The 22,770-nt window shown below is 31.1% G+C and overlaps 4 protein-coding genes across 4 annotated transcripts; 2 read left to right on the top strand and 2 right to left on the bottom strand.

The window, feature by feature from the left end:
• Window positions 1-741: 741 nt before the first annotated feature.
• LOC131648690 (protein FAR1-RELATED SEQUENCE 5-like) lies at window positions 742-4,637 on the bottom strand. The gene is made up of 5 exons (XM_058918424.1): window positions 4,444-4,637; window positions 3,663-4,036; window positions 2,377-2,450; window positions 886-1,902; window positions 742-760 (listed from the first exon to the last, which is right to left on the bottom strand). The coding sequence occupies exons 1-5, from the start codon at window positions 4,451-4,453 to the stop codon at window positions 742-744; spliced, it is 1,494 nt and encodes a 497-aa protein (XP_058774407.1). The 5' UTR covers window positions 4,454-4,637.
• A 1,982-nt stretch (window positions 4,638-6,619) lies between these two features.
• LOC131648691 (uncharacterized) lies at window positions 6,620-7,795 on the bottom strand. Its single transcript, XM_058918425.1, has 2 exons — window positions 7,624-7,795; window positions 6,620-6,834 (listed from the first exon to the last, which is right to left on the bottom strand). The coding sequence occupies exons 1-2, from the start codon at window positions 7,793-7,795 to the stop codon at window positions 6,620-6,622; spliced, it is 387 nt and encodes a 128-aa protein (XP_058774408.1).
• Window positions 7,796-9,242: 1,447 nt separating this feature from the next.
• Window positions 9,243-13,195, top strand: LOC131648692 (uncharacterized). The gene is made up of 8 exons (XM_058918427.1): window positions 9,243-9,311; window positions 9,447-9,735; window positions 9,846-9,909; window positions 9,996-10,094; window positions 10,272-10,326; window positions 10,631-10,729; window positions 10,832-10,942; window positions 13,112-13,195. Exons 1-8 carry the CDS (start codon window positions 9,243-9,245, stop codon window positions 13,193-13,195), a joined length of 870 nt encoding a protein of 289 aa, XP_058774410.1.
• Window positions 13,196-19,247: 6,052 nt separating this feature from the next.
• On the top strand, window positions 19,248-21,038 carry LOC131645994 (transmembrane emp24 domain-containing protein p24delta3-like). The gene is made up of 4 exons (XM_058916174.1): window positions 19,248-19,558; window positions 20,007-20,219; window positions 20,307-20,383; window positions 20,575-21,038. Exons 1-4 carry the CDS (start codon window positions 19,349-19,351, stop codon window positions 20,717-20,719), a joined length of 645 nt encoding a protein of 214 aa, XP_058772157.1. The 5' UTR covers window positions 19,248-19,348; the 3' UTR covers window positions 20,720-21,038.
• The last annotated feature ends 1,732 nt before the right edge of the window (window positions 21,039-22,770 follow it).

Below are 22,770 nucleotides of genomic sequence, written 5' to 3' on the forward strand. Positions count from 1 at the left end.
GGATGAAAACTTATCGTCAACCTGATGTAAATCATCACGTGCAGCTAGTACCGGGCACTTCCGTTTTGTGTGATCTGGTAGTTTACAATGAGAACATTGTCTTGACTTCCATGACTTTTTTTCTTTACGAATAGCACCTTTTGTCTTCCACAATTTTTCTTCTTATGAGGGGCACCTTTTGTTTTAGCCTCTATAGGATCACCAATAACCGACGGATTAGACTTACGTTTATCATTTACTTCATGACGCTTCTTTATATTTTCACACAATTTGTAAACTCCTTCTAGAGCCTCTTTATAGGAACCAGAATCTTTACAAGAAACATCACACAAAGTGTTGAATGCAGCAGACATTGCGCCTCTACGAAACATGAACAACTTTTCAGAATCACTTTCTTCAGAAAACACCGACGCAATGTGATCATCCTTGGCTGATTTAGTCCATCTCTTACAAATCAAACTTTTTGGAAACACATTCATATGCTCATGCCTCATGGCACAAATAATGTGAGAGCACGGAATTCCTAAACGTTCAAACAGTCGACAATCACATAAAAATACAGTCTCCGTCTTCTCAAGACAAACTGAAAATTCAGAATTTGGATTGCAAAATCTATTCATCTTCAATGTCACGTTATTACCAATCTCAATTATGTCAATGACATTCAATGCACCTGCACCTTCTATCTCATTTTTAACATCCCTAAATTTTTTACATGTAAATATTTCTGATGCTCCAGTCTCAATTCCTTCTAAAGCATCTGTCAACACGGGTTCATAATAGAACGACTTAAAATCAGATAATAATTCGTTATGTTTGTATTCTTTCAAAGCTCTTTCAAAATTATGCATGAAATCCACAAGACTGTTTTTATTATCCACATACCCTTGGATAAATGAATTGATACCTTCATACATTGATGTAGTTCTTATACCACATAAAAGTTTGTCTCGCATGTACGCACTTGACCACATTTTCTTTATCTCATAAGTTTTCTTAACCCATTTGTTGTCTGAGAGACCATTATTATCAACAATTCTCTTCCACTCATCTTCAAATGTCTCGGGGGTATAATTAGCATATATCAACGACTTAAACTCTTCTAGTAACTTGTTATTCTTGACATTCTCAATAGCATTTTGATGTAAATGCCATAAACAGAGGCGATGTGACGCATTTGGAAATTCAACTCTGATAGCTTCCCGCATTGCACCATCTCCGTCAGTAACAAATATATTAGGACATTTATGGAACATTGCTTCAGAAAACGCATTTAAAATCCACTTATATGTCTCTGTCTTTTCGTCTGAAATTAAAGCACACCCAAAAATTGTAGTTTCACCATGATGATTGTACCCACAAAAAATAACAAAGGGTTTGTTGTACCTGTTCTTTTTGTAGGTCGTGTCAAATGCAACCACATCACCAAAACATTCAAAGTCAAATCGGCTAGTACCATCTGACCAAAATAAATTTTGTAGACGACCATCCTCTGTTGTGGTAAACTTCGAAAAAAACATCGGATCATTGTCGGCTTTAGCCTGTAAATAAGACAAAGCAGCAAAAGCATCTCCATTCTCTCTTTTAGCCTTGGCTCCATTACTAAAATAATTATATAGGTCCTTCTTGATAAATCCCAAATCTTCATGACCACCTTTCTGACCCAACATAAAACCCAAAATATGACATGTTCTAACACCACATGTATGCAAGCCATCAACAAGCGCTTTATCAACTTCACTCAGTCGACGATACTTAAGAATAAAATGAACAAACCGTTGTGGAGTTAACTTATGATTATGAGCAGATTCAAATGCAACAACTCTCCAACTCCTAGTCACAACATCATATGACACACGCAATCGAGCATGACAACCTGTTCTAGTGATAGGCCTTGGCTCCCTGTGTCGATTGATAACAGGATTTTATATCGTATATTTAGCTTAAAATCCATAGATATTTATAGCATTTTCCATTTATTATGTTAATTTATTATGATATTACGCGAGTATTTGCTTTGTTTCAGGTTTTACACTCTAATCACGACTATTTGCGAAAAGGAAAGAAAATGGAGCTTAAATGACCAATATTTATGCCTAAAAGATGAAAAAGGAGTGCTGAAGTGAAAGAGGGGTGCAAATAAGACCTAAAGGCCCAATGAAGCAATCCAGCCCACGAAGGAAGGCAGCCCAAACCACACAAGCTAGTGGAGACGCACGTCTCCAACGTTCCAAAGGCCACCTCAGCAAAAGGAGACGCACGTCTCCAAGCCTTCCTACATCTTCTCCACTTGAGACGCACGTCTCAAGTCAGTCAAGGCCGCTTCCTGAAGAAACGGAGACGCACGTCTCCACACCCAGTCTGCAAAGTCCCCACTTTTCACGCAACGTCACAACAGAACCTGCCCTATAAATAGAACCTGCTACCTCACTTCCAAAGAGTCCGATTTCCTGCCAACGAAGTGCTGCCGAAATTGTACCGCGAACCGTATTTCTTTATTCTGCTTTCATTCAAACACTTATTTTCTCACAACGGTTTCTACACCGGAAATTGTTGTGAACTTTTTATAGATCTAGCCTTACGTTAGATTTATCGCTTTTATTTCCTTGTTTATTTTTTCTGTCCGTTTAAATTCCGAAGAACGATCCAGCCAACCTGTGGTGGAAGTTCAGTACTCGAAGATCCAATTACCATTTATTTAATTCAGGTTTAATATTTACCGCCTTATTTATACTTTTATTTGCATGATATATTGTATGCCTATTAACATGCCTATTATTATAAACCGAATCTGTTTATGCATGTTTAACCATATTAATATGTCTGGCTAAATTACTAAGGTGTCGGTATGTAAAGTAAGTTAACCGTAGGGATCCGAAATAAATTGGCTTAATTATGTTTTATTAACTATCACTTGTTTTTGGTCTGTATGTCTAATTTAATTAGTAAGTCTTAAAACCAATAGAGCGAAAGTTTGAGGGGTTAAGACGGTCAAAGGTTAAAATCAATAGAGCGAAAGTTTGAGATCTTTAACTGGATAGTAGACATAGGACATTAGTTTTAAGGATGGCGAAAGCGTATTAAAACTAATTGGGACTTATTTATTTTCAAAAATTGTTTTTACACCCGAGCGGGATGGCGAAAGCGTACGTTAGGGATATTAGCATGTTCCGAGTCAACAGAGCGAAAGTTTGAGATTAGGAGATTTAAATAGATAACAACTTCATAAAACGGGCATTTTATTAATTACGTTGTTTCCAAAAAGCTTTTCTAAAATCTAATGGGATGGCGAAAGCGTACATTAGGTTTAGGACGGTAATCTAAATCAACAGAGCGAAAGTTTGAGACGAGGATTTTTAATCAATTGAATTAGTAAAGATTTTTAACTAAATTATGCAAAAGCCAATGGACCTTCGGATCACCTTAAGTTAAACGAAATACATACTGATACCTGTCTTTTATTATATTCTTTATTTCTCACTATCACTCTCCCTTAGAAACAATTGAAATTTTAGTAGCCCTAGCTTTACATAGTAACCTTAGATAACGGTAGATCGATTCATAGTCCCTGTGGATTCGATATCTTTTAAAACTACACGACACGACTGTGCACTTGCAGTCATCAGATTTATAGACACGTAAAGTCGCGATCATCGATCCACCCTTAACATATGTTTCTTATGTCTTTTCCCCTCTCTATTACAAACTAATTGGCGCATAATAATATTTTTTTTGAAATCACGGTCAATCTCATCTCTTCTTACAGCAAACCCATGATATTCTGCATATGTTTCATAAAACTCACAAGCTTTTTTCTCTGATTCAAATTTCATATCTCTTATATCATCATCTGAGATTTCACCAATATTTTTATGACCATCCAAGTCCTCTTTTCCTTCTTCATTATCCTCATAACTACCATTGCTCACTTCAACGTCATTAGCATCTCTCCCGTCATTCATGCTTGCTACACAGTTTGTACTATTTATGAATTGAATGTCTCCTTTACAATCGTTACTCCTATCGCATCTATTGTCTGCACCACATGAAAAAGTAACAACCTTAAGTGTTGTTATTCCAAAAGAAATCAAGAAACCAAAACAAATAAAAATCAAAGTGCAAAGAACATAACAACTTCCTTTGTCCCGACTAGCATCGTCAATCTAAAGAACTATAGTACAAACAAAACTTAATTATTTATCTTGGAAATTAGTGACCTCTAGTGCAACATACCCCCTGGTAATAAATTAGCACAGTTACTCCAAATCTACCATTAATTTTGTTTTAATTTATTGGCCTAAAATTAACTTTAATTGTTCTCATATAACCAATCTCAAACGATACCTTCTTAAACCAGATCAAATCTTAAAATTCACTATTATAATATTAAACTAAATAATATTTCAGGAAAATAAAAGAAATCACAAACTGCATATGACTAACCATATTCCATGAACTTGAATGGAAAGAATAGCAGCTAATAACAGTGTTGGTCTAGTCAGGTGCATGAGGCGGGGGACATTAATGTCTATTTTATTTCTGTGGTAATCTTGAAATGGCTTTCACTTGAGATTCTAAAACTAAAAATTGCATGAAAGATGTGGATAAAAAATTGTCACTACTGTTTCTGTTGTTATTAGAAATGGTGGGAAAGTTGGGTAAACAGTGCATGTTTATACCATTTGTTCTAGAGTGATGCTATATAGAGCGAAAAAGTTTTTCACGATTTTCACGAAAGTATACTTTTTATTTTCGGTTACTATTCTTTTAAATCAAGTCAGTCTCAGTTTTATTTTAATTCTTAAAAATTAATAATACTTCTTTAATAAGTATGTCCTAGAACTAGGTCAATCAAACTGGTTTAAAAACTAATCATCAAACTCAGTATGTTCTTATCAGATCAATCAATTTTCATTCTCAAATAATTTATAAAAGTATTTTAAACATGAGAATTTGTTAGTGTAGGTAAGATGAAAATGGAATATGAAAACCATGGAAGTACCAACACATAACTGTCTTCTTTGAAGACTACCATGGAAGTGATAATCAAGGATTCATCACCTATGAAGTAGCGGTGGAAGCCATACACAGATAATTGACTAGCTAGAGTTTTACTTTGGAGAGATCTTTTTATTTAGAGAACTGCTATATGAATGTCCCAAAACTACCTTGTGTTTCTTTTTAATTGGTAAGTTAGATTTTCAATATTTTTTGGTGAAGAATACAAAGTTAATTGAAAAGTTTACATATTCGTTATTTTTCACGAAAATATATTCGCTATATTCAGCATTTCCCTTTGTTCTATCTAGTCTCTTTTGTCCATCTTTAAGTGATTCCTATGCATTATTGAGACGGACATATCCATGAGTAAGCAAAGGCTATATGAGGGGTAGTTGTTATGTGGTAAAACTGAAAATGTTTAATAGAATCCATCCTTCAACATCACCTCACCTATGGTTTAACAACAACACAAGCTCAATAAATATGATTTTTCACATCTTTTTGTATTAGGCTTATACAATACAGTAGTTGGTGGTGTCTTTATATTAACTAAGGAAATACTGAGAGTAAAATAATTATATAGAACTGATTCTACATCCATTTCTCCTTAGACCCCGAACCCTATGTGCAACACAACCGTAATGATAACTATGTCTTACTCGCAAAGCTCTATCTAAATTCATAGTTGTTGATTACCATGGTGGTTCCTGGCTTCAAATTTGTTCTCCTATCCACTCAAATTTACAAAATATAGAAAGAAGATCATGTTCATCTTTCTTCTACTCCCTTCCAATATGTTCACAAATTGAATACAGGAAGAAGAAAATTTATAGAATACATAAAGATTCACACAATAGATGTTCTATATTATTAATTTATTAACATGAAACAAATGCACAATGCAATGGGATAGCTAACAGGAAACTTCATGTCTCTAATGTACAATTGCAATTAATTAACACAATCACTTTTAATTAATTAACACAATCACGATAATAAAAGCGAAAATAAAAATCGAAACAATCAAATTCGTAAAGTTATTGAAAAAGATTTCAGATTGAAAGAGAAATAATAACTTACCAAAAACCGATCGGTAAAAGATGAACGGTAAGAAGAGTGGTGGGTTTTTGCGAGGAGGAAACCCAAAACCAGTTACAAGAAGATAGAAAGAAGAGTTTCTGAAAAGAAATTAACTAAAAAAAAGAGAGAGAAAGTGGGGGTGTTAGTGATAGCAATTAGAGTTACATGGAGAAAGAAGTTGCAGAGAAATTGGGGCTCGTGAAAGAATTTCCAGAAAAGAAATCACGAAACCAAAACAAACAAAAAGCAAAGTGCATAGAATATAAAAACAGATGAGTAGCAGGTGTGGAGAAAATAAATAAATGACTCATTTGTTTTCAAGTTCTGACCTTGATAATTCCTTGCTGCTAGTTCTTTTTTGGTTTCAACAGCGTCCTCAACTCCTCTTCCTACAATCAATCAACGCCAACAAACACAAAACAGATTAACACTGTTATAAAAAAATTTTATTTATCAAAAAAATTGCAACTTTCTAGGGTTCAATGGAAGAAGCATTGAAGAGAAAATGATGGATACTTACTGGCATCAGAAGAAATGCTCAGACATGTGAATCACGAAGGGCGATTCGATAAAGAAGAGGTGTGACAGAAGGATGTGTCGCCGGTAACTGCGAGAGATTGTTTTCTGGCGTTCGATAAAGTGTGATTGCGGCGGTAACTGCGAGAGATTCTCTTATGGTATTCAATGAAGTGCGGTTGGAGAACTTTAGAAAAAGAGGAAGAAGGAAGCCAGTCGGCGGTTGCGAAGAAGAGCCTGTTTGAAAAGAATGAAAATTAGGAAGGAGAAAAGAAAAGAGAAACTGAAGTTGTTTGGGTTAATATTACAATTTCATAAATTTAATGGTATAATATTTATTAATATAATAATTATTTATAATAAAATAATATTAATAATATAAATTAAGTGGACCAATCAAAATATTACATGTCACATGGGTACCGGTACCCCATAAAATTTGATGGGTACCGGAGTGCTGACCTATTTTTAAAGAGTTTAATATGTTCTTCGCCCCTGTAAAATTATTAAATTTTATTTTTGTTTTTTATTGAAAAAATGATGTGTTTTGGTCTTCAAAAATTTATTATGCACGTAGTTTTAGTCATTCTCTTAAAGTGATGTGTATTTTTAGAGCGTTATAAAAAAAATTTTGAAAAAAAACTCAAAATTTAATTTTTAAGTTTAGATTCATATTAATTTTATTATTATCATTTGAAATTTAAAATGTTCATTTTTTTTTGGAAATAATAATTATATTAAAACCAAAAACAGATCAAGTACATCCACGATCCAAAGGATCCAGCAGAAACCACAACGAAAGCCCAACTAACAATAATCTAGGGCATCAACATTTGAGCTAATTTTCCTCTAAACTTAGGGTACCCCCATAACCTGTATACTATATTATCTATAACTTTCTTTGTAGTATCCTTATTACTATTAGTTATACTATGAACAGCCAGATTTCTATCCCACCATATCTCGTATATCGTCTCCGCAATGACCATCTTGACAAGGGGGATATTGGATCCCTTTGCCTCAAACCTCTAGTTGCCTTCATAGATTTAGATATCACACCGTTGATGTTGAACTGGTACGAAACAGAAGTAACCGCCAGCATCACCCACTTTATGAACCTTCTAGGAAAGCCAACTTCAACAAGAATAGTTTGCATAACATTCCAATCCACTGAATCATAAGCTTTCATGATATCCATTTGGACCATGCACCTCGGCATCCCACCTTTCCTACTATAACCACGAATCAGCTCGTATGCCACCAGTAATTTTTTAAAATTAGAAAATTAAAATTTTCATATTTAATTCTTCTAATTTTAAAAAAAATTATAATTTAATAAAGAAATATTTTATAATATTCTAAAAACATAGAAAAAAATTAAGGACTAAAACTGAATGCATACAAATTTTGTAGGAACTAAAATATGTGCACTAAAAATAAAATTTCAAATATTTATAAAAACCAAAAACATATTTAACCTTTTTTAAAATTATTTTGATGATAGGTTAAATTGTCGGTTTTTCTATTTATCGGTTTATAGTATAAAACTATTTTATAATCTAAATGGATATCAATTAAACCCATTTTTCCACCTCTCTTCTTAATTATAAAACTATCTTAAATTTTTTTTCTTTGTCACCTTTTTCAATTTTTAAAATGCATTAATTATTTTTTTTCAAATATATCTATAAGAAAAATTACATTACATCTTTTTTTACTATATGTAATAAATATTTTTGTATAAACATTAATTATTAATTATTTCTTTTTCCTAACAATAAACTTATAAAATTATATAATTTTAATAAATTGAATATATTAACCAATTTTCTTAATTGACGTAATTTATTCAAGTAATATAAGTATGAAGACATTACTCTCTATGTTTCTTTTTTAAGTGTTAGTCTTTAACTTTTTATATATATACTAAAAAAAACTAATCATTTTTGTTACTTTTTAAACAATAATTGTATATTTTTTTATATAATACCCTCAATTTTTTTATTACTTTAGTTAATTTTTATATATATATATATATATATATATATATATATATATATATATATATATATATATATAATTATGGGTAATTTTGGCAAAATAACAATCATTACTATTTTGAAATTTGAAATGACACTTTAAAAAAAATCTTTCAAAAGTAATAATTAAAAAGAAACCGATGGAGTAATTTACAGCATGTTTGGATGCGTGTTTGTCTATCCTTCTTCACATCTCAATGCATCTTTTATAATATAAGAAAGGAAGGTGTTTTGGAAAACACTTTCCTTCCCTAGCATATGGTTCTGCCATGTGTCTAGAGTAGGGGTATTTGATGTCCAAAATTTATTTTCCTTGACTAAAAGTTGTTTTTTGTCCATTATCAACCTATTTTCCTATGATTCGGTTAAACTACAACTGATATTTATACTTTATGCTTTCCCCTCAACCAAACTATTGGTCATGTCACAAACTTCTCCTTACTGTTTCGTGACAGCCTTTTGAAGCAATAACATTTATCTTACTACCAACTCTGCCTTTTATTCCATTCAATTATTCTCTTTCTACTACGATTTTATTTTTCACTCTTCTTTATGCTTACCATTCTTATTAGTTTCTCATTCTCATCTTCAACCATTTCTCTTGCAATGGCCCGGCCTTTTGAGTCAGCCAAAGACATCACCGGCAAAAAAGAGTTGTGGAAGATAGATGTGAGGGTTATACACAGATGAAATGTCTTCTCCAACAACAAAGAGAACACAAAAATGATTTTAATAGACAAAGATGTTGTTTGAATATTTTTAAATTTTTATTCTAAGTTTATGGTTTATTTCATGGCAATGGTTTTACAGGTTGAATGTTTAACATTGCAGGGTACCAATATTCAAGATATAATACCAGCATTCTATAAGGGGGACTTTGAGAGTGCTTTAGCTCCCAATAATACTTACACCATTTCCAACTTCCAAGTACAAAATAATGATATGCTTTTCAAGGCGTCCGACCATGGCTATCTCCTTAAGTTTATCGGTGGAACAAAAGTTTTTTATGCTAACAAAAATACCATTGGTGATGGATCCATAAACTTCAAACCTTTTGCTGATATAATTTCTAGAAAGTGGAAGATTGATCGATTAATAGGTATGTATAGATGCTAGAGATTTGTTGCTACATATTTACCTATCTTATACGCATATTATTTGCGACCTTAATCATGATTACAAATGTTATTGGGTTGGTTCATGAGATAGGATATACGCAGAGCCAATGTGGTTCCAAGAAACAACAAGTGAATGTTATTTTGAAGGATTTATGGTTAGTGTTCTTCATTACACCCTAAATAAAAAATCTTTGTTGTAACATGTTTAACATTTTGTGTTAAAATCTTTTTTATCACACAGTAACGACCCAATCAACTGCACTCTCTGGGAAAGCTATGCAGTTAAGTTTCTACAATTTTATGAAGGTAGGAAAGATATGGATCTGGTTATAATTGTACTGTGATATGCGTAGGTTAAAGAAGAATGATCTCAATCATCTGGATATACTCAGATCTCTATTTATGACAAATTCATGTATGATGTAATACTTTGCTTTCTTCCAGACATTCTAAAGTTCAAAGATATTAAATTTTGTTTGTTCCTATTAACATATGAAATACTTATTACCCTTTGCAGGATACTTTATGTACTACATTTGGAAAAACATGAGTTCTTAAGTCTTCGCAACATGGTTGGTACTACCAAGCTTTTTCCATAAATGGCCCAATAAGGCGAGGGGAGAAAAACCACCTTATATTTATGTTGCTAGTCATGCAACAGAGACTGAAATTTGGAGGTTTAGTTTAGCCACTTAAACACTATATTTGTGAGGTTCACGTGTTTATGTGGTCGTATAATAACTCTATAAAACTATTGTCATATGTGAAGGTATAAGATTAAAATTGAATTCAAACACGATCTTGGCCAGGATACATTTGTTTTCTAAGATCGTGAATGCGAACATCTCTTGGTTATTTTTTCTGCTTACCTTTAAGGTAAAATGGCAACCTAAGTGGAAAACTATGTCAGTTGTATCTATTATTCCAAATGACATGACTGTCAAGAAATTTTTATCAAAATTGGAAGAAGCTAAGGTACATGCAACAATGAACCCAGGTTAACATATATTAATTATTTTGATCTGTTTGTATCAATTGATATGCATTGTTTTGATATGTTGCCTTTATTTGAGGCAGCCAAGTTCTACTGATGTTAATGATACTAACTCACATCAGCTTAATGATCCAAACCCATCTAATGTTAACGATCCAAACTTGTTTCATGTTAATGACCCCAGTTCTTTTCAGGTATATAATGAACCCAGGTTAAGATATATTAATTATTCCTCTTATATACAATTATATATCATGCCCAAGTTGTATTGTAGATAAAGGAAAGGGTGGATGAGATAACGGGTGGAGAAGACTTTAATGTCTTGAACTTGAGCTTAATTATCATAACCGACTTATCATTATACTAATATTATTTTGTATTTTGACATGGGATTCCCCATGTATATTGTTTACTTATTCCTTCACTCTTCTAGAGGAATTGGAGAAAACCTCTAAAATGCAGGAAGAACACGTTACACCAGTTGTCTCCCCCAAGAGGGGTGCACCTTATGGTTCCAGCGAGTCAACTACAATAAAGGAGGTTTCTAAGGGGGTCATGTCAACTACTAGGACAAGAATGAGGAAGACCAATCATGTCAAGATTGTGAATAAATAGCTCTTTTTATTATGTCAATTGTGTAACCTTAAAGAAAGTTGCTTGTCATTTGCATCATCTTTATCTGTGAACAATATTTATTTCTTAATATTTGGCGCACAATCCTATACTAATTGTTATCTTTTAATTAACAACTTTAATTTCCTACCTATTTCACTTGAAATTTTTTTGGTTTAGTTATCTTGCTAACTGTCTTTCATAAAGTTGCTTTACTATATTGTATAGTCGTATAATTTTTACATACTTTGATATATTAAATGATACTTAATTATTGTTGTATAAGTACACGTGTCAAATAAACATAACCTTTGGTCCCAGTTACACTTACACCCACCCCCATCCAATGAATATCATAGTGTACATCTCAACCCACAGCAACCAAAACTATAAATAAGAACATTCCGAAAAATTAGAGGGAACAACATATACAAGTACATGAAAACCAATATACACTTAAGAAATTAGTCGCTTCCAAACTTCCTTCCTCGGAACAATTGCTTTTGAATAGAATTCTCCACCAACTCAACAAGTATGTCCAATTATTGTTCCTAACAATACAATTATGTGGAATAAAGTGGAAAATAATTTGATCTATTTCGCTTTATTCCACATAATTTTATAAAGTTGATTTACTATATTGTATAATCGTATAACTTTTACATACTTTGATATATTAAAAAATACTTATTTATTGTTATACAAGTACATGTGCTAAATAAATATGGTTCTACTAAGCAAGTGGCTTTGGAGAATTTTAGATGATCATAATCCTATTTGGGTTGAGTTGTTGAGATTTAGATAGGAAGACATCAAAGGAAAAGTCCTCAACCATTCTTGCCCTATTTTTGGCAAGAAAAACTCAACATGGTGGAAGGATCTGCTATCCTTATGTCATGATTCAACAAACGAAGGCAATTGGTTCTCTGGTTCCATAAGCTATAAACTAGGAGACAACATGAAGATTTATTTTTGGAACTTTAACTAGATTGGACTAACCCCTTTTTTTAGGTTGTTCCCAAATGCTTTTGAAATATTAGAAAATCCTAGGGCTAAAGTAGCAGATAAGGGAGTTTAGCATGAAGGAAGTTTGTGTTGGTCCTTGGAATCATTTCCATCAATATAGAAAGGTAGGATAAATTTGAAGTTGAGAAAAAACACAAGAAGGTGGGGGTGAATTGTGTTTTCTTTTTCTTTCTTTTATGAAACTCTCTTATCATATTCTGAACCAATGGTCTAGAATCTAATTCAAGGTAAGTTGTTTGCAGCAGATAAAAGAAATATCATAGTTAGAGAGTAAGAGAAAGAGAGACGCAAACGATATATCCTGGTTCCTCCCACAAATCAGGAGTTATCCAATCCCTTTGCACTTCCAAAGGATTTCACTGTAACTAAATCTGATTACAAATGCTCAAGTACACAAGTAAGACACTTCCAATTCTTAAGCACACAAGAAAGAGACTTCTAATGATCAAACTCTCAAGTAATAGACTTCTAGTGCTCAAGCACACAGACAAAAGACTTACAGATGCTCAAGCACACAAGAAAGAGATTTCACACGCTCAAGCACACAAGAAGAGACTTCTTACAATCTAACTTACATATGAGAAATTGTTTGAGAGTTACACTTGATATACAATTATAGGTATAAATAATATACAACACAAAAGACTATTAAGACTTAAGAATTTCTAGAATGCACATGTGTTAAGAAATTCTAAGTTAAACTTGTGCTTTTTGTTTGTCAATAGTTTACTGCTTTCTTCTTCAAGTATTCAGCTCCTTATATAGAGAAACATAAGAGAGACATTGGAGAAGACTTCTTGCACAAGTGAGTCTTGGAAAAGCTCTGATTATAGATGTTGGGATGTTTCTTCAAATGGTTTATGCTTGGAAAAACACTTTAAAAATCCTTAGATTCCAAAGGAATTATATGTTCCATCCCTGATGTTTGTGTGGATCTTTTTCTTTGTTATACACGAGAGTAGAAGAGGACAAAGTGACCTCTAAGTCTAATAGTGACCTCTTAAAGTCTTCTTGATCTTTGCATTTGAGTGGCTTCAGAATTTGAGTCTTTAATGTTTGGATCTTCAGAGGTTGACCTTCTTTAGAGTTTAAGTCTTCAGAAGTTGACTTCTCTTCATAGATAGACATTATTCAGAGTCTGGTATTCAAAAGCTCATTCATAGTCTGAGTCTTTAGAGTATGATGCTTAAGTTCTGATCCTTCATACAGATCTTCAAACTTCTCTTTAATGTTCAACTTCAGTGTCAGAGCCTAACTTGTATCACAAATTTTAGTCAATGGTCTTGCACACTTGAACATAAGTTGGTGTACTCGATTGTTCTTTATGGTACAAACCAATTTTGTTCCAAAAAATTTCATTTGGTGGAAAGATAAGAATGGTTTCAATGTATGCAGTAGCTATATAAAGTGTTATCAACAAACTTGAAAAATGACATGCCTTTGAAAGGAATTGCACAGGCGTGGAATTCAAAATTCCAAGCTCTATCCAAAGTTTTCGACTAAAACTGATTTAGAATCGTCTTTCAACTAGAATTCAATTGGCAAAAAGAAAAGTACTTGAAGGAGGAAAAAGTTTGTTGTGTCTATTGTGTTTTGCAGGAGAAGAAAACGAGATCCACGTGTTCCTCAATTGTTCCTTTAGCTCAGGGATTTGGCATAAAAAGTGCATTTGGCTTGACATTAAGTTGGTGGATGGTAGCAGCTCAATCCCTCTATACTATGATATTTTTCTTTAAATTTAATAAAAAGTTATTTAGGCTTTTTTAGTATGCTATTTGTTGGAACCTTTGGATATGTACAAACAATTTGGTTTTTAAGGGAGGAAATTTGGATGAGTTAGATCTTTTAGATATGATTCAAAAGCAAATTTGGAAATGGTATCAGGTGAATTTACAAAGGTCTCACTATCATTGTTGGAAGGACTGACTGGCGGATCCGATATAGTGTTTCTAAATTGTATTGTTTAATAGTTCTTTTGTGCTCTTTTTTGTTGTATCTGTTTAGCTAATGACTTGTTAATGTCTCGTATTAAGGGTTGAGTACTACTTATACTCTCTTTAACACAATTGATTGCTTATAAAAAAAAGATATGACAATTTTATAGAGTCATCTAAGATAAATATTCTCATATTCGTAGAATTTGTTGTACCTATCACCCATTTATGAAGTAATATATCATTTTATTATAATAATTTTTTTAAATAAATTAAAAATTTAAATTAATTTAAATTAAAGTTATCAACACTCAACTTCAATGTACGAATCTACTATTATGTAAATACAAATATTTTGGCTCTGTTTGGTAAGACATGTTTTCGAACTTATGGCTTATGTCTTATGTCTTATAAGCTCATATGATAATTTAGACCCGTTTGGTAACGGTTTTTTTATCACGAGCTTATAGCTTATTTTACTAGCTTATAGCTTATTTTCCAGATGCTATTTTAAATAGCGTTTTAGCTTATGTCTTATAGCTTATTATTTTTTCTTTCTTTTTTATCCTTACTATTTTAATTAAAATTCATTTTTAACCCTTATAATTTATTTAAATTTAAAATAAAATAATTATACATTAAATATCTTTTATGTCATTTTACATTTATAAGTTAATTAAACCGCTAATTTTATCAAACACTTCAATGAGCTTATAAGCTACCAGTCTCAACCATCCGCTATAAGCTATAAGTCATCAGTCATCAGCCATCAGTCATCAGCTATAAGCTATCAGCTAGCTTATCATTCAACCGCTATTTTTACCAAACAGACCCAAAAATTTCTTTTATTTAAATTTATCAAAGAAAAGTCAACACTGCAAATTTAATATAAATAATTAATTAAAATATAAAACATAAAAAATGAATTTAATTTTTCTTAAAGGAACATTAGTATAATATTATCTATCATATAAGAAAATAAGATGTTTTGGAAATACCATATTTGCCCTTCTGATTCCACAACTAGCCACATGGACAGCTTCACAAACCAACATTTCAAATGCTTTTCTTTCCATTCTATTTTAACATTTTCTCTCTCATTGATGTTATAGTAAAACAAGTTTCTCTCTCATTGCAACTCTATTTCTCTCATTAGCAAACTCATTCTCCTACAACTTCTCTAATCCATTTCATATTTTTTACAAATCTCTTTTTATCTCATTGCTGCAAACAACAAACTAATTGCTTTCTACCTCTTCCTTTTTCTTTGGTTGGTATGTTTTATTTGCATCTTTCTTTTTTATTTAGGGATAACACATTTTGTTAAATCTTTCATTTTAAAGTTGTTCTTCTCTAAAGGTTTTGACATTTTTGTACCGGGTTTCTTTTCTTTCAGGTTCGTTTTAGTTTTCAACTTTAGTAGGATACCTACTTCTTTTATTATTTCAGACTATAGATCTATCGATAAGAACACACAAATGGGTATTTTTGATATGTTATTTTTATTTATGTTATTTTTATTTATGTTAATTTTAGGAAAAAATGTAAACGATCTTTTGGAGACATTTATGCTTTTATTTATTTTTTATTTAACTTTCATTTATTAATAAAAATTATTTTTAAATTAATTAATGATTCGATCTTCTATAGTAATAACATTAATTGATTATAAATTCCAATTATTTATAAATGTTGATTTTTAAATTATTTTTTTAAGTTTATATTTTTGAAAAAGATTATTTTTATGATTAGTTTTGTTTGTGTTATTGACGAGTCCATAAAATTGGCAAAATGGGTAGCACCCTTCTTTTATGATCAGGTTTGTTTGTGTTATTGGATTTTTTAAGGGCTAATGTGTTGAGTTTTTTACACTTTATTATTTGCATGCACTCTGTTTGAAGAAATGTCTATATGTATATGGTTGTTATATAGACATTTTGTTATTTTGTTTAAATATTGATATATTGATATTTTGTTTGAATTTATACATGTAGTTACTGTATTTAAAAATGGTTTCTCTAAAGAATAATTCCATAAATAGAGTGAAGTTTGATGTATTCAAAAGGAAAAGATAAAGATATGGTGTTTTAATTATCATGTTAAAAGAAATGAAAAGAAGAAAGGTTTGATGCATTGAGAGAGAAAAAATGTATGGATAAGTGAGAAGATAAGTGTTGAGATGGGTATCAAAGGCATAATGGTTATAAAAAAAGTTATAAAGTAAAGATCTAATTTATTCAAATTGTACTCAAGTTTGAGAAAGTTAATTTTTTGGATTTGCAGAAAAGTGTAATGATGAATCATTGGGAAGGTAGTGGTTGTCAAGTCAGTTGTCAATTTTGTAATAATTAATGATAATAATAGTACAATAGTACAGTATTGTATTAAAAATTTATCCTTAATTAAATTTTATGTTAAGTCAAATAAGTCATCAAATAGAGGTTATCGTTTGTTTGTCTCACACTTTTTTATAAATAAATTAATTATTTAAATATTACACATGTTTTAAATATAAATTTATGATTTGATATTATAAAATGGTAGAATTTAAATCAATCATTTCATTAGAGGACAAAACTGTCTCTCCTATTAAAGAATAAATAATAGAAAATAAAAAAAAAATTATTGTGTAATCTATATTTTGCCACCTTTTTTACTGCTATGATAAGACAACACATCTACATCTTATCAAAAGTTCTCCTCAAAAGTAATAATTCTTTGTATTTTAATATATTAGTTTTTCATCAGTTTGCATAATTACCAATCTCTAACTCTATGAACATATTGCTATAACAATCTATGAAGACTTATTTGTTTGGATCTAAAAAATTAGCATAAAGTTAAATATTATTTTACAAATTTTTTAGAGAGAGAAGACAATTATATTAAAAAATATATATATTATTTTTAAAAAATAACACAAATGAATTTTAGTATTTTTAAATCTTTATAAAAAAACTAATTATTTTTTTTTACCAATTTTTGAGATTAAAAAACATCCATACAGAAGAAAGAAAGACAAATATGCATATTTTATCTGTTTTATTTTTATTTTTATTATTTTTTAAGTATACATATTCATCTCAACTAAAATTAATAAAATAAAATTATGATTATTAGTCAAAGGTATTTAAAATGTTTAAATAGACTTTGAACTAAAAATATATTATAAATAGTATAAATTAAATATTAAATGATAATAAATAGAGTGATTGTACAAATGTTAACTGTGATTTGACAAGTCTATATGAAGAGAAAATGAAAACACATATAATAATTCATGATAAAAACTAAAAGTGACAAAAGTGTAATGGAGTAGTCACATATTGTCAAAATTGATTAAAAGGGTATGATGGAGTTGTTACGTATTGACAAAAGATTAAAGTAACATTTTTCTTCACTCTAAATATTTTGCAGGAATGTGATCAAGACCTGATCACAAATTAAAGTAGGAGTAACATTTTTTCTCACTCTAAATATTTTGCAAGAATGTGATCTAGACCTGGTCAATGGGGCAGGCAAGATAGAAAAAGCCTAAGGCGTTCAATTTTTATTTTTATATATTATATTGTAATTATTATTACTACTATTACCATTCCCCTTTATTTATTTCTTTTTATTATATTAATGATGAATAAAGCTAACTATATGGGTAGTATTAAATACTTTATCAAAATTTTCATAGGTCTATTTATAATAGAATTTAATTTTTAAAAATTTACTTCTGTGTACCACTGATTTAATTTTACGTCAAAGAAAAATCGTTTGAAATAATTTTTAATAGAAGATACAATTTTTTTTTAATAAAATAAATAACTTTTAATATAAAAAATCTTAAATTCTCAATTAAAATAAATTAAAAAATAAATTTGAAAATGTTTGTCATTAAATAAAATATAAAAATACGTGTGACTTATCACTACTTTTATTTTATACAACTCAAAATATTATTACATTAATGAGTTCAAAATATTATTACTATATAGTTTTGATTAAAATAATATTAATTTATGTATTATATACAAGGGCAAGAAAATAGACAAAAATATAATTTATGTTATCCAAATAAAATAAAAATTAAGAGATGACTTTGTAAAGACTAGGCTTGATTTGTCCATCTTTAGATTTTCTTTCGGTTGAGAGGGTTTTTAGTTTATGTCCCCTGTCTCTCTATTTGTATATCAACTTTTCTTTTTTATGATATTTTGCCTTATTCAAAAAAAAAAAAAACGGGACATTAACAAATCAAAATATTTTTTTATTAATTATATATTTAATTATTATTTTTTCACGGGTAAGATATTTTTCGATTAAAAAATATACATTTGAAATAAATGGATAGGAACATGAAGTTATTGATCAAAATATTGATTATTAATAGAACATGAATTTACTAATTAAAATATTGATTATTAATGGGATATGAAATGATTAATCAAAATATTGATTATTAACGGGAAATGAAGTTACTGATCAAAATATTTTTTTAAGGTACACGGGGACATGAAGTTATTGATCAAAATATTGATTGTTAACGATTACATATCAAATTATTTTTTAAGGTTCATGAGAAAATGAAGTTATTGATAAAACTAATATTTATACACGAGAACATGAAGTTATTTATCAAAATATTAATTATTAACGGGACATGAATTTACTAATCAAAATATTTTTGTATGAATTATACATTCAATTATTATTTTTTCACGAGTAATCATATATCTTTCTATTAAAAAATATACATTGAAATAAATGCGCGTCGCGTATCAGAACCCGTGCGAACGCACGGGTTTGTTACTAGTTTATAATAGTGAAAACAAATGAATGAATGCCATTGGTCGACGCCACGCCATGTAGGCTGCATATGCGTCACCACGCGTCCAAACCCTCTTGTTCCATTTAATAAAATAAAAAATAAACATTACCTCCAAAAAAAGCAACACCCAATACTGCAACAAATTGAATTCTATTTTCTCAAAAAAGTTAGATCTAAAAACACAGTGTTTTATTCTCTAAGGTGAAGCTATGAAACTAAGAGATGGAAGTGGAATCACTCTCCTAGTATTGCTATTGTGCTTAACACGTCTCTCTCTGAAAACAGAAGCTGTGTGGATGACAATTCCCAGTTCAGGAACAAAGTGCGTGTCTGAGGATATCCAAACACACGTTGTCGTTTTAGCTGATTATTATGTTGTTACTGAAGAAGGTCCTCAGCTTCAAACAATTTCTGCAAAGGTTTGTTCACATGAATTAACCATCTATTATTATTTTTTATTTAATTTTCCATTCATGTTTTTTAGTCAAAAAGTCAACTAGGCAATACATTTATTTCCTCAATTTTAGTTTAATTTTTCAAAAAATAAGGATAAGGTAGTTCAAGGTAGAGATCGATCTATATAGCAGGGTACTTTAGGCACGGTCCGGACAATGGCTGTTTTGCTCGCACAATTTTGCGGGACGGATTAAGGTATTTAGGCCCGCACTCTCTGATGTGTGCGCCCCGCCTCCTTTTTTTTTCTTTTCTGGGCGGGTTAAAATTTTAGACCGGTATCATCAACTATGTATGTCCGGCCCGGTTTTTTGCAGGCTTTTATGAGACCGCCGTATTGTAGGCGGCCATGCCCTTTTGCCGCAAGTTGTTTTTTGAGGGACTATATTTCTGAGGCATGTTATATTTGTGCAGGTAACGTCTCCATATGGAAACAATCTTCACCATAATGAAAATGTTACACAAGGGCAGTTTGCATTTACGACAACCGAAAGTGGAAATTATGTTGCGTGCTTTTGGATGGGTGGAAATCAACAAGAAGGTGCAACTGCAAGTGTAAACCTTGATTGGAAAACTGGAATTGCAGCCAAGGATTGGGATTCTGTTGCAAAGAAAGAAAAGATTGAGGTGAATACAAATTTACATTCTTATATACATTTTATATGAATTTCTTATCAATGTTTTGATCTGTTTATTCTTTTGGTATGGTTTAAGGGCGTTGAACTTGAACTCTTGAAGCTTGAAGGAATAGTCGATGCTATCCACCAATACCTAACTTACTTGAAGGACAAGTAAGTTTTTTACTCTTAACTTTTAAAGTTTGATTTCAATTTGATTAAATTAGTTTTTAGTTTCACTGCATAAGTATGCATATGCAGTATGCACTAGCCGCATCTGTTTCGATACACCAAAACAGTCTCGCGTTATTTGAGAATCAAAGCTCCTAAAGGTGGTTTAATTTTTCTTGGACTTTTTGCAACAGGGAAGCAAATCTGAGGGAAGTGAGTGAAAAAACAAATGCTAGAGTCGCATGGTTTAGCATCATGTCTCTCGGTCTCTGCGTTTCTGTTTCCGCGTTGCAACTTTGGTATCTAAAGAGCTATTTTCGAAAGAAGAAACTCATATAGATATTGCTATTTATACGAGACTCCTCGACAACATTATTTTTCCTTTTTGAGAATTTGGTTGAAGTAGGAGCACTCGCATCGCAATAGGTTTCCTTCCTAACAGAATGCATACGAATTGAGTAGTGGAATGTGTACTTCTTGTCATTCTTCTTGAATTTTCTCTATGTTGTTTTGTTTTCAGTGTTTGTAGAATCTCATCCATTTGTATTACATTAAACACGAGATGCCTCGGCGATTCGATGGTTGAATGTAAGTTATTAATCTTGATAATTGAAGGCACACATAAAAAAAATGATTAATTACAACTTTTGTTTTGGAAGTGTATGGCTCTTAGAAGAAACTTATGATCGCTTGCTGAATGAAAACTGGGACAGTAGTATTCTGTTAAGTTATGTTAAGTTGATTTCTAACTTATAGCTTCAGGAATCTAATGATTGACTCATAATTTTGAAAAATCAATGTGATCGAAAAATGCTCTTCTCTTAGTGAAGATATCACTTCATTTTAAAATACTATTTGCAAAACCGTAAGCTTTTATCAACAAGCAATATTTAACACTAAAAGACCTCCAAATGCATAAAGTACAATGGCAACTAAGTGCATGTTTGATTTGGCTTTTAGAAAGATCAAAAGCAATTTTAGAGGCTTAGAATTGATTCTGAATGATTTTAAGATGTTTGGTTAGGTAAAAGTAGAATTGATTCTGTCTCCAGAATTGATTCTATTTGAAGCTAGAATTTGTAGCTTCTGCCTCCAGAATTGATTCTAGATGATTTTTACATTATAATTTATTATTCAACTCACTTTTACATAAATATATCCAAACATAAATCAATTCTGCTAAACTCAATTCTAATAAAATCAATTCTACCAAAATCAATTCTGCTAGAATCAATTCTGTCCACCGCCAATCCAAACACACAGACCTTCACGAGCATCAATTTCAGCAGCAACAAAAGTTATGTAGGTTCATACAAGGAAATGTTGGGGTTTTTCATATTACAGAGAAACATCTCCGGAATCCAGAGATGCATCTCCGGTCATTTTTAAGACAAAATAAAGGCATCTCAATTGCAACATCTTTGTTGATGTGATTTTAGATGCGTCCGGAGATGCATTTCCGAGTACATGAAAAATATTTTTGAGTTTCCAAGGGTGTGGGATACACTCATAAGAGTGGAAGGAACAACCCTTAGATTTATGACTCGAGCAACGAATGCTAGATGACTCAAAAACTCATTACAGACCATTCTTTCAGTTTTATTTAATACAAAATGCTCAATCAATAAAAAAATGCATAAATTAAATGATAAATGAAAAAAATTGTGCTATCTTTCAATTAGCGCTTGTTTAATGTCTTTAGCTCGATATATGATTCTTGAATTTTCACAGATGATCAAAAGTTTTATACGAGTTAAGAAGATTGCTTAATCCTTTTGTTATTTGTGTCAGTTTTTTTATTAATGAAACGACTGCCTAATCCTTTTATTATTTGTGTCAGTTCTTTGATTAATGACATGTGAAATTCACGGTAGTAACTAACAATTATAGAAGAGAATGAATAGTGGCATGCGTGCATGGCATTAGGACATGGTGTGTTACTTGCTTCCATAGTCTCTTAGTGCATGCACACGTGTTAGGGTTAGTTATTTTCGATTTGCATGCACACGTGGAAAAAAGAATGCAAAAAGTTCTTGCCACAAAGAACAAGTTCAGATTTGTGAATGACTCTATTCTGGTTCCGAAGGCTGATGATCTTAACTATGTTACATGGGAACGGTGCAACAATCTTGTTCACTCATGGCTGATTAATTACATGAAATCACAAATTGCAGAGAGTGTGGTGTATATCGAGAACGTGATATGTGTATGGAACGACCTCAAAGAAAGGTATTTGCATGAAGATAGGGTTCATGTTGCTGTGCTATATCAAGATCTTTTCAATTTCAAGCAAGGGGAGATGAAGGTTTCAGATTACTTCACTGGGATGCGAGCCATGTGGAAAGAATTGGACCAGTTCAAACCTATGCCTAAGTGTACTTGCCCCGTTG

The sequence above is a fragment of the Vicia villosa genome, linkage group LG2 (genome assembly GCF_029867415.1).
Source record: "Vicia villosa cultivar HV-30 ecotype Madison, WI linkage group LG2, Vvil1.0, whole genome shotgun sequence".
Classification (NCBI taxonomy): domain Eukaryota; kingdom Viridiplantae; phylum Streptophyta; class Magnoliopsida; order Fabales; family Fabaceae; genus Vicia; species Vicia villosa.

Bases quoted from the DNA above. Each gene is read 5' to 3' on its own strand.
- LOC131648690 (XM_058918424.1), bottom strand. The intron at 2,451-3,662 runs GTGGATCGATGA...CTTCGTTGGCAG, and splicing joins ATAAGAAACATATGTTAAGG to GAAATCGGACTCTTTGGAAG. The intron at 1,903-2,376 runs GTGGGGACTTTG...CAATCGACACAG, and splicing joins GTTGTGACGTTGCGTGAAAA to GGAGCCAAGGCCTATCACTA.
- LOC131648691 (XM_058918425.1), bottom strand. From the start codon at position 7,795: ATGGATATCATGAAAGCTTATGATTCAGTGGATTGGAATGTTATGCAA. The intron at 6,835-7,623 runs GTTTGAGGCAAA...CTTTTCAAACAG, and splicing joins ATCTATGAAGGCAACTAGAG to GCTCTTCTTCGCAACCGCCG.
- LOC131648692 (XM_058918427.1), top strand. From the start codon at position 9,243: ATGGCCCGGCCTTTTGAGTCAGCCAAAGACATCACCGGCAAAAAAGAG. The intron at 9,736-9,845 runs GTATGTATAGAT...TTCATGAGATAG, and splicing joins GAAGATTGATCGATTAATAG to GATATACGCAGAGCCAATGT. The intron at 10,730-10,831 runs GTACATGCAACA...TATTTGAGGCAG, and splicing joins CAAAATTGGAAGAAGCTAAG to CCAAGTTCTACTGATGTTAA.
- LOC131645994 (XM_058916174.1), top strand. From the start codon at position 19,349: ATGAAACTAAGAGATGGAAGTGGAATCACTCTCCTAGTATTGCTATTG. The intron at 19,559-20,006 runs GTTTGTTCACAT...ATATTTGTGCAG, and splicing joins TTCAAACAATTTCTGCAAAG to GTAACGTCTCCATATGGAAA. The intron at 20,384-20,574 runs GTAAGTTTTTTA...TTTTTGCAACAG, and splicing joins CTAACTTACTTGAAGGACAA to GGAAGCAAATCTGAGGGAAG.